Source organism: Balaenoptera physalus, assembly GCF_965194825.1.
Source record: "Balaenoptera physalus genome assembly, chromosome: 1".
NCBI lineage: Eukaryota > Metazoa > Chordata > Mammalia > Artiodactyla > Balaenopteridae > Balaenoptera > Balaenoptera physalus.
In genome coordinates this window covers 148157663-148169735 of record NC_138882.1, presented here as the reverse complement: position 1 = coordinate 148169735, position 12073 = coordinate 148157663, and the positions used below count along the sequence as shown (strand labels likewise).

Genomic DNA, 12073 nt, shown 5'->3' with positions numbered 1-12073 from the left:
AGAGACTAGAGAGTATGCACCTTGTTCCAGGAAAACAAGAAGAAATCCATCACAGCTGGAGTGAAGAGTGAAGGAGGGAGAGTGGTAAGAGATGGAGGGAGACATAGCCAGGAGCAGGTGAGGCAGGGCCTCCCGGGCCTCAGGAAGGCTGGATTTAGTACTTCATTACGGGGAAATGAGAAACCACTGCAGAGGAAGGAAATGATCAGATTCGGGTGGTGTCCAAATGCTAGCTGCAGTCAAGATTTTGGTACCACCAAAGGGGGCAAACCAGGATAGCAGCCCCTTTACAGACTGACATGTTAACCAGCCACAGTTATTACGTGCATGGTATCCGGAAATCTAGAAAAGAAACATAGACAACCATCCACCCATGCTCCTTTGCTTTCCCAGAGTCTTTCTTCCTGGAAGGCAGAGGCTGGCAGGACAGCGATAAGGTCTGCAAAGAAGATGCTAGAAGACTAGCCCCAGGCACCAGAGACAAAATGGGTTTGAGGAGTGTGGAGATGACAGAGGAAAGACATCTCCCAATTCCAGTCGAAAGGTTTTGATGAACTCCCAGCCACTGACCCGGCAGACAGCAGTGATGTCCACTGAGGGACCATGTGTAGCAAAGTCTGAGCGCAGAGCTCTGTCTGGCTGAGTGAGTGGATGGATGGACGGCTCATGCTGGGTCTTCCTGGTTTATGATGCAGATGAAGCAATTATCCAGATAATTGGATCAATGTTGATCACATCAGCAGTAATGCCTACTTTGGGAACTGAATGAGCCTGCCTGGCTCTCCACATTGATCCAATTAAGCGTGCAACTGTCCTGGGCCTACTTCCACAGCCTCTTTAGAGTCCTAGCCCACGGCTGGTTCAGTTTCCCAAGAAGCCGGGGAAATGAGAACCGTTCTCTTTTCTCTGACACATATCCTGCTCTTAGAGCTGGCTCCTGGGTCAGCTCTCCTGTGACAAGGAAGATCGAAGAACAAATACTGCAGAGACTGTGTGTTTTGACTTGTAGAATGCTAGACAAGGAGGCCAGTGGCCTGAGTTCAAGGTCTATTTTTGCTACTGGGTGAACCCAAGAAATCACTTACCTGCTCTGGGTCTCTATTTATCTATCTGCCTAACAGAAAGTGTAACAATTATCCTCCCTTCCCTATAGAGATGTCAAGAAATATGATGAGATCAAACAACACATGTTTATGGAGCACCTCTTACATGCCAGACATTGGCCTATACACTGAAGATACAGTATTGAATAAGTTTTTAAGCGCTCACCATTTAATGGAAAGACCAATAATAAAAGAAAAGTAAATGATAAGTGTTAGGATAGAGGAGGAATAAGGAGCTATTGTAGTTCATCAAAGGGTATCTATCTAAGGGCAAGGGGGGCTGAGAAGTCAGGGAAAGCTTCTCAAAAGAGGTGGCCGCTAAGCAGTTTCAAGTCATGAGTAGCTGTTAGCTGGTGAAGGAGGTGGAAAGGTCGCTCCAGCCTAAGAAAGCAGCATGAATAAAGGAACAGAGAGAGTGTGAAATGGTCAGAAAAATACACGTGTTCTGTGTGCTGGCATGGGGCATGTTCTACAGAGACGTAGGCCCGGTCTAAGGCATGGGGGGGCCTTGAATACCATGAGTCTGGACTTGATCCTAAGGGCCATGCATAGACTTTGGATGTCCAAGCTGGGGAAAGACTGGCCAGACTTTCATTTTCAATAGCTCCCCTGGTTGCACCATGAAAGATGGATTGAAAGAGCAAGGTTGGAGGTAGGAAGTCTAATTAAGAAGCTGCTAATGGGAGCAAGGACAGATATGCTTGGCAAAAATCTGAAAGATCAAAGAAAGGATCTGATTGCTCCTTGGAAACTCAGAGGAATAAAATCCATTAATTAAATCAGCCAACATTTACCCAGGTCCTACTATGATGCAGGCACTGTCAGTAATGCCTCAGCCGATCTTGCTGAGGATTAGGGCTCCTGGAAGCTTAGAGGTCTCCCAAAGGCCTGGGTACCTACCCTTTTCTTCTGACAGGGATCACATATGGTCCAGGAGGACCAGCTGGACAGTTCGCAATCAATAGGCATTGAGGTGACATCCACACTCCGCGTCTGTCTAGTCTTGGCAAGGCTCTCGTTGACTGCATTTGACTCAAGAGAGGGTGGCCTTTCACCCCTAAAAGGTCATCATAGAGAAGAGAGTCAAGTATCAGAAGGGAATTAAATATACATCCAACCACCTGTCTGTCCATGCAATAAATATATATTTGCTCATTTGTGCAAGGCTATTCCATTATCAGTCAAGTATAGGTTAATTCATTCAACAAGTATTTATTGAACCCCCAGTTACTGCCTGACCTTATGGCCAGCTGGGGTCAAAAGAGTGCGGAACTCTGGTCAGCTGGATCATCTTGGTCTGATTTTTCAACCTCTGTGAGCTTGCCTTTTCTCACCTATATAATGAGAGAATCATACCTCGCTCATTAGGCTATTTGTAGGATTAAATAAGAAAGTATATGTGAAAGCACTTTATAAACTCTAAAGTGCTTTAGATATGCAGGGATTACAACCACAGCCTGATGTATGACCTCCAGCAATACCCTCCCCGTCTTGGTGCCTCTGTTTTATCCCCTGGAAAATGAGAAGTTTGGACCAGGTGGTCTTTAAGTTGCCCTCTCACATTGTGAGTCTATGAAACTCTTTCTGAGAACAAATCATGTGCAGGATACTATGCTAAAGAGGACACAGAGAATTATAAGACACGGGTTTTGCCTTCTGGAACTCACAGTTTCGCTTAGGATAGGAAAAGAGAAACATGCCTCACGCCTTAGCTCTTCCGGACTTTATCCGGTAGGCAAGCTTTTTAAGCATGCAGGCGCCACGGTCAGAGCTGAGCTTTAGGACATCACTGTGGCTGCAGTATGGAGGCTGGATGGAGGTGGGAAGAGCCCTGAGGCAGGAAAAGCAGGTAGGAGGCTCGAGCAGTGGTACCAACGAGTGATGTGAGCTTGCACCATTGCAGCATCCAGGGGACAGAGAATGGGGAAGACAGACTTACTAGATGATTCTCAGGTGGAATGGATAGAGTGATGGGTAATAGGATGGGGGGGTGTGGGTTAGAGAGAGGCACAGGTTTAGGTTGATGCTGGTTTCTAGTTTGAGTGGCTGGGTGCGTGGGGAACTCAGGAGCAAAGGAATTTGTCGAGGATGATGGAGTTGGGACAAGCGGAGTTCCAGGTGTCTGTGGAACACCTATGTAGTAGAGTCATTTGATAAATAGTTCCTACATAGTTTTGGAACTCAGGAGAGGGATTTGTACTAGGGATACAGATCTGATCATGAAAAGCTTTGGGAGAGGATAAGACGGTTCTTGAGAGATGCCGGCCAAGGACAAGGCCGTTGGCAACATAAGCACAACCAGCTGACAAGGAGAGACTGGTGTCTGCCAGGCCAGGGCGAGGACAGTACAGAGAGGTGGGTAGGGGAGGGGGTGAGGCCAGCGGGGGGGTGGGGGGATGGGAGAGGCAGACGGTGTCACGTCTGCAGAGCAGTCAAGCAATATGAGATCTGAAATCTGTCTAGAAGGTAAGGCAACACTTTTTGTTGAGTTCCTGGCACCCCTGGGACATCGAGTAAAAGAGGGAATGAATGGGCACGTTATTTAATCTGCCTAGGCCTCTGGTTTCCCCATGTGTAATACGATGGGTATATTATGGTTTCTATTTTTCTTGCATCTGAAAGAATGTATAACACTGCAAGATTCTTTGTAATTTGTGTTTCTTTTCAAGGTAAAAAGGGACAAGAGAAGAGGAAGAGGATTAAGATTTGTTGAGTGCCCAGGACGTGTCAGATCCTGCCTGAGATGTTTCACCCATGCCATCTCATCTAATCCTGACAGCAATGCTAGCAGGCAGCAGCCCTCTAGAGAGATGAGGGAAATGGCCGAGAGCCATGCAGCTGGTATGTGGTCATGCTGGGGTCTGAGCCGAGGTCTGCTCAACTCTAAGTCTCTGTTAGGTCCGTTTCTCCACGCTGCCCGTAGGAGAGCCAGGCCAGCATCCACTCTGCCAGTCCCCTCCACCTCCATGCAAGGCCTCTCGCATCCCTGTGTCCAAGATTCAGTCATTGGGCAGAGCATCACATCGTTTCCACTGTCTCAAAATTTTAACCTATCACTCCAGACAAGGTCACTAACAATACATTCTCACTTGGCAAGAGTCCTGAAAAAGAGGATAATATTAACTACAGTGAAATCTATCTCCATGACCACCCCAGAGACCAGCAAAAATCAATTGCCTAGTAAAGCTGGATCTTTAATGAAAGGTCAAAGATTAGTGGGAACCACAGGTGGAGTCTTTAAAATGGTTACTTGAGGTAGAATGCTGCCCAGCATTGGCGGGGGTGGGGGGGGGGTGGGGCTTCAGAATGTGCTCTCATCTACTAATCTGCCCAGGTTTGACTAAACAATATTGTCTGTGATTTGTCTTCTCCTGAGTAGGTATTTGACAGCTCTGCAGGGTATCCTCTTTCTGTTGCCACTAAGAAATAGTTACATTGTCTTTTTAGCAACTTTCCACCCAATTCAGGCCACAGTGGAGACTGAGTAGATAAGTAATGTGCACATGCGCTATTAAGAATCACGATTATTTTCCCCTCTGAGATGTAAAAGCCTGTTAATGGGCAAGATGATCACTTACAGAAGGAACTTGGTAAAAAGTGGTTACAACCACCAGATCTCTTTTCATTATGGAGGTGGCAGTACAATGAAGTAATCAGCTGAATAAACAGCATGTTTGTAAATTACATTGGATAAATGTGTGTGGTTTATTAGTACTATAAAGTACAAATCTGAAAGCAAGGCTAGCATTAAATTGCATCTTTAATTCCTGGGACTAGCATGGACCCAAGGGAGGACAGGGGCAGTCAGGACCTCTATGTATGGTTATTATAACACGTGCCTTCACGCTGTGAATTTACAGAGATGAACCAGATGGACGTTCCGACCAACTGCCTTGACTTCTGTCATTCAAGATCCTCTGTGTATTTTTAATGTTGAAAAATTAAACATGCCCAGAGAAGTACAGAAAACAAAATAATAAATACTCAGGTATTCACAACACAGGATTGGCAATTGTTAACACTTTGGTACACTTCCTTCAAGTCTTTTTTTTTTTAAATAAAAAATAACCTTATAAATTTGACATCTGTGGTTTACACCAGCCCCAGTTCACTTTCCTCTCTTCTTCAGAGGATACTACTGTCATGAATTTGGAGTATATCCTTCCAGCTTTTTAAATGTTTACATACATACATATAGACACAATACATAGCGTTGCTTCTGTGAGCTGCACTCACACTGGACATAGTATTCTAAAACTTGCTTTTGTCAATCAACATTGTACTTCTGGCCTATCCATGTTGATTCATAAAGAGGTCTTGTTCCTTTCTTTTATCTACATGTTCCATCTCAAGACATATACTGCATTCAACTTATTCTTTTTCTTTTTGAAGGATGTTTATATATTTTTTTCATGTTTTGCAATTGCAAACGATGCTACAGCAAACACCCTTCTACAAGTCCTTGGAACGTATCCTCTACGTAAGGACTGGCAAGGAGGTACCTGCCATTCCTCGAAGTGCATGGGATGCAGCTGCCAGCAGAAGGACATATTTCACTTGGTCCCTGTCTCCTACTCTCTTTCTAACAGGAGTCTCTGATCAAATAAAGATGGATCCATCGCGTACGGCAGGATTAGGTCAGCAGTAAATTGCGAGCCATAAGCTTACCTAGACGGGGGTGCATCAATATATTTTGGCTTTCTGTAGAAATGCCCTGACACAACAACTTTCTTGTCACACACAATTTGTTAGGCAGCTGCATCCTTTGCAAATAGCATCCTTCCTCTTTTCTGGAAGGGGCAGCTTCTGGGTGGTGGATTTTCAATTTCTCTTCTCTGTGTCATTTGCTATTGTAGACATGAAATTTAAAGCAAACTCTCAAGGCAGCAAATGTGTGGTCCAGAGACAGAGAAATGGCCTGGGAGTCCAGCACATCAGATCCACAGTGCAGGTGGAGAAGAGATAATGCATTAGCAAGAGGCAGAAAGATACAGGGACATACAGGGGTTCTGGAACCAGAAAAAAAACAGATATGAATCCATATTCTGTTATATCGATATACTAAGTGAGGAGCCTAGAGATAGTTATCTCTCCAAATCTCAGTTTCCCTCTCTGTAAACTATAAACAATAGCGCTTATCTCAAATAGCTTTGAGAATTAGACTTAATATACCTAAGTGCCTGGCACAGAGTGGCAATAAGCAAACATAAGTCTTAAGATGACACAATGAGTATTTCATTTGACTTGATTACAAGAGTAACTAAAAACAGAAACCTTTCTTAGCTGGTACAAAGGAGGTCTCAGCATTTCCTGTTGCAGAACTGAAGGCTATTCCTCCACTTCGTGTATGGAATTCAAACACATGCCACGTTCAAGACTGCTCCATGGAATCGTGGGTAGAGGCCAGAGCACTAAACCTGGATTCAGTAAGGGTTTGAGACTCATGAGATATGAATGAATCTCTCCTCTTCTCTGAGGACCCGTTTGCTCTTCTACACAGTGAGTAAGGATAACACCCCATCTCATGACATCGCTGGATGATTAAGCAAGGTTTCCCAGCCTGTTGTCTATACTCACCCACTCACATCTCCACTTCCTACCTCTGGGTGAACTTCCTAATACATAAATCTGACTGTGTCGATCAATCCTTTGCTTAAAACCCTTCCATGGCTCCCCACTGCCTAAAGGATAAGGTTCAAGCTCCTTAGCTGGTGTACGGGTACCACCACCACCCGCCGCCCCAGCTCCACCCAGGATGTCTCCTGCTGACTCTTCCTTGGTCCCATCTCTGGCAGCTCCCCACTTTGACCTGTGCTCGAGGCTTACTGAAGCAGATGTGTGGCTTCAGGAACAAGCCAGGCTCTCTCATCTCCGTGCCCTTGTCTATGCCGCTTCCTCTGCCTGGAACACCCTTCACCTCCTTGGCCATTTGGCAAATACCTATTCCTATGTAAAGATTCAGCTCAAGCATCCTCTCTTCCAGAAGCCTTGCCAGATTCCATCTCCGGTAAAGCCAATCACTCGCTCTCTTGTTTCCCACCTGCCCCTGTGCTATTTATTGCAACAGCACACATAATATGTGCTCACATGTTGGTTTTCTCCATGAGAACATGAGCCCTTTGTGTGCTATTCACTTCTGTAGCCTCAGAGCCTGACAAGGGGCCTCACATAGGGGTCCATATGTAGGGTGGCTATGATCCCTTTAAACCCTCCATTCCAGACACATTTCCTTGGATCCTGATGGACACATAGGACACACAAGGAAGGCCTTGGCTTCTTTGTTCTTCTCAGGGCCAAGTTGAGAGTCTTGATAACCATAATACCTATTATTCATTGAGTGCCCAATGGGTAGCGAACACTCATCACCCTAGTCTCGGGGTGGTGCCCAGTGGGGGCTGAGTCCCCAGCAGAGCTGACACCAGGGGGTGCGTACAACGGGTAACAGGTGCTCCTCCCATGGGAGACTGTGCGCACACAGCTCTTATGGGATGAGTAAGAGGCATGGCATTAACAGTCCTTCCTCCCACGGGATGGCTCACAAGGAGCCTAGGACAGCTGACAGCTTTAGCCTCTGATGGTAGCAGCTTCTCCTGTACCAGAAGGAGCCCCCAATTGCCATGTCACTGGTGCCTCTTTCAGTGGAGCCCAAGTTTGAACTTTCACTCAGATTAAGTTTGAGCTTTCCACTCAGATACTTTTTTTTAGCCTGTTTTGCACCCTATTAACAAATACCCCCCAAAATTATGAAATAAATTAGCTAGCATTTAACTGCTGCGAACATCTGGAATGTGTGTGTGTATGTGTGAGAAAGAGAGAGGGAGAGCGAGAGTGAGAGCGAGAGAGAGAGAGAGAGAGAGAGAGAGAGAGAGAGTGCGAGAGCCTGAGAACAAAGCGTTTAGGCTGATGAGCAGGTAGGGTAGGTCACTCTCATGTTAAAATCATTGTTATGAATTGGCTTTTTTCCCCATACAGGACAACCCTTTTGCATAAAGAATCATACCAAGGCTTTGTTCAGAATACACAACAAGTATTCTCAGCATGACAAAATACATTTAAACATGTCAGTTTCCTACAAGAACTTTTGTTGAAGTCGGTCGCTGGGTTCCACAACAATATGAAGAGTTGTTGATATTATTTTATCAGATGCATGCAAATTGCTTCAGGAGATGTTCCTTATTTAATAGGCATGTGACAAGGAGAGGGTCTCTATGATGTGGCTTTATATTGCCCGCCATATTACTGATCAGGGAGTCATTCAGAACTGTCACTTACCTGGAACCCGGCAAACTGAGACATGCCAGGGCAGCACAGAGAAGAAACAGCTCTGCCGGTGCCCTGCAAGCCCACACCCTGGATGTCTTCATCTTCTCTATGCGACAGGAGATCTGACTGAGGCTCCTGGATCCACGAAGAGCCTGCACAGGGAGTGCTACTGTCAGCTTCTGTCCCCAGAGAGCAAACAGTTGGGCAAAGTAAACAGAAAGCCACCAGTAACCAGAAATGCCTTAGACTTTGCACGGACAGAAGACTTATCTGTGACTCCAGAAACCAATGAGAATGATGGAAAAATATGCTGCAGCTTGGTTTTTATTCATGTATAACAGACTCTGGGTTAAGCAGCTGAGAGGACAGACGGTTAGTGAGGCAATAAATACTGGGCTCCAGGTCCGGACTGCCTGGGTTCAAATCCTTTCTCTGCCACAGCTTTGGGACCTTGGGCAAGTCACTTTACTTCTATGCCTCAGTTTCCTCACTTGGAAAGTGGTGAGGATCAAATAAGTGCATACAAATAAAGCGCTTAGAACAGGCTCCTGCTGGGCACTCAGACACGTGAGCTATTGTTACTCAGTAAATACAGGGTCTGGAGTCAGACAGGCCAGGCTTTGAATTCCAGTTTGCCTCTTTCTAGCTACGTGATTTTGAGCAAGTCAGTAAGAGGCTGTAGAGCTTTAGAGCCCATCTACCTGAGTTCAAATTGTCTCTGTATCTTTCACCAGCTGTGGACCCAGGGCAAATTATTAACCTCTCTGGGCCCAAATTTCTTCATCTACAAAACAGGGATAATAATAGTACCCACCTCACAGGATTGTGGTGAATATTAGATAAAGTGAAATATTTAAAGCACTTTGAACAGTGCTGGCACATACTATGTTCTCTCTCTATAAGTGAGATGACATTTTTTTTTTTTTTTTTGAGCTGACATTTTTATTGACTCTCTTTGATTCTGTTTCCTCATATGTATATAAACTGGGAGGGCTCTGCCTACCTATCACTTAGGGTCAGGAGGGTTCAGATGAGATGCTAAGTGCGAAAATGTTTCACAAATAGGCATTATAAAAATGATAACTGTATGAGGCTAATTAACCAAATACGTGTTGCTCTTATTGTATAACTTTGGTAGGACTTTATTATATTTAGGGAGCAATAGATGGCTGCCCTGACCTTGTTGGGAAGCGAAGTATAGTAGACGATTGGTATCAGATTTAACTTTTGTCTCCAGTATTTGCTGATAACCCTGAGAGCCACGGTGATAGTAGCACATGGAAAAAACTCAAACGCCTTCACCCTTCACCTATCACCTCTCCCACGTTCAAAGTCAGAGGACTTTCCTTAGGGGTGAACACAGCCAAGGCGGGTACCACTCATGTAGGGTGGCTCAGACTTGTTTTACTTGAGCCTGGAAAAGTGCTTTCCCTTCATCTTTTCATCCTTCTGAATAGCACGCTGATTGCCCTGTCGTTTCGATGTGGCCTCACCATTAAACTGGATGAAAGAAAAATGTGACCCTGAGGGTCTCTTGAAATGGCATAATTCAAGCAAATGTTCACCTCGATAACTCTAGAAATGACTCCCAGGTTGCCTGTGACCAGATGTGGGGTGGGTGTCTTCACATTTTCAGTTCCACTGCCGACATAGTGTCAGCCCCGAATCCCAACCTGGAGATGGTACCAACCCTGCCTCTGGTGGGGAGCACAGAAGTGCAGTGTAAAAGAGGCCTGGTGCAAACTCGAAGGCCACATACAAATGGCCTGGGCTCTCAGATGTACCCCCATCACCGACTCCTTAGAAGCAACAAGTTAAAGTACAAACTGCACTGACCTGGCATTTACGAAACTCATCTGCAGCCCATGAAGAGATGGAGGAACATGGTCGATGACCATCTTGTCTCTGTTGATCTGGCAGGTGTTGGTGAGCGGCCTCGGAGGGGAGAGGCAGCGGGCAACTTGAGGGTGGGCTGGTAGAAAGAACACAGCCTGGATTTGATTTCCTTGAAAAAGCTACCTAATTTCTCTGAGACTGTTTTTTTCATCTGGAAAATGGGGATCATCATAATTCATTATTAGCTACTTCATAAGGTTATTTTAAGGCTTGACTATATAAAACATTAAGCCCTTAACTTACTTTCTCATGCAGGTTGGAAGTGCCAGCCTGCTCCCCGTCCTGACCTGTCTGCTGAAGTAGCTGGGCTGCGGTTGGGAGTGCATATAAGGAAGAGTAGCAAGGGGATGGACGGAAAGCCACAGAAGGCGGAAGACCCTTCACATTAACTGTGCCCAGAACACAGAACACAAGTTCTGCTCTCAGGCCATCCTGTGTGCATTCCAGTTATTATTATCCCAAGCACAAGGCATTTTCTCATCGCTGTCCCAAAGGATGCAGTGACCTGAACTTTGACACAATTGATTGTGGTGGTTAATCATTTGTAAACAAGCAGAAAATTGCATTTCAAGAAAGATCCACGTCCTTTCTCATGTCTGCCTGCGTTTAAGAGAAGCCACATCCTTACAAGATAAGGTTCTTTTTTCACCTCCTAAACCTAAGGGACTTATGGAGGAAGCCACAAATTTTAGAGAGGTCAGTTACACGAATGAATCGTGTGCTCACTCATCTCCCGGCTGTTCTCTCTGCCCAGAATATGTACCACGTGGCTAAATATGACTCATTCTTTACGTTTCATATTAATGTCACTTTCTCAAGAAAGCCTTCCCAATTGACTCTCCTGGGTTTGACTCCAGGCTCCAATGGGTTTCCTGGAATTCCAACCTCATAGCGCCCCCTGGTGGCGTCAGGTGCCGCTCACCTGAGGTCATGTCAGGAGGATGGCAGCCTCAGGCTGTGCTGATAATACACATATTTTTCATGGACAGTTCTTAGCAATTTGACAGTTTTCCCCATATATCATCTTGTTTGATCTTGACAATAAAAACGAAGTATCGTTTTCCATGCCTCTGAGATGAGGTTCCACAATTGGTTCTATAGTTGCTAAGTAGTAAATCTATGACTAGAGTCAAGTTTTTTCTGACTCCTAACCTCTTCTTTTTGTAATTTCAAGGCTTTACCCTCCTCTTAGGAATTTCCAGAACTGATGAAGGTCTAGCACAATTATCACACCTCACCATTCTCTGGCCATAGCTCTCTTCTCTGACCAGGAAAGAGTTTTTTAAAACAATCATGTGCCTTCAGGCTTTTAAATTATATGTAGGAATTCAGAGCTCTAGGTCTATGGATCCACTGACAATGTTGTTCTTCCAGACTTTGAGAACTAATTTTCTAGCCTACAGTTCCACAATCAATGCTATATGTTTTAGGTTTTTCTTATAGCAGCACTCTGGTACCTATTTTTGTAGTAGTTAGCTTTTGCTGCGTAACAAATAATCCCCAAATTTAGTAGCTTAAAATAATAGTCATTTATTAGTTCAAAATTCTTTGGGTCATCAAGTAAGTCTGGGCTAAGCTGGGCGGTTCTGCTGGTCTTGCCTGGGTTCACTCATGCAACCTCAGCCAGCTAAGATGTTCAGCAGGGGTCTGGCTGATACAGAATGGCCTTACTCACCTGCTTGAGGATTTATTCTGTCGGTCTGTAGGTGCTGGCTATTGGCCGACGTGATGGGGTAACTAAGGCGCATGTCTCCAAAAAGACTAAGGTTTTTTCATGGTGATCTCATGGTTCCAAAGAGCAGCAAGAAAGC

The 12073-nt window shown here is 45.1% G+C and overlaps 1 protein-coding gene across 1 annotated transcript in view; it reads right to left on the bottom strand.

The window, feature by feature from the left end:
• C8B (complement C8 beta chain) overlaps window positions 1-9955 on the bottom strand; it is a 41855-nt gene extending 31900 nt beyond the window's left edge. Inside the window, exons 1-2 of the mRNA XM_082414984.1 lie at window positions 8376-9955; window positions 2004-2160 (exon numbers count right to left, since the gene is read on the bottom strand). Of these exons, the coding sequence (XP_082271110.1) occupies window positions 2004-2160; window positions 8376-8467 (249 nt within the window). The 5' untranslated portion in view covers window positions 8468-9955. The remainder of the gene's footprint in view (window positions 1-2003; window positions 2161-8375) is intronic.
• Window positions 9956-12073: the final 2118 nt, after the last annotated feature.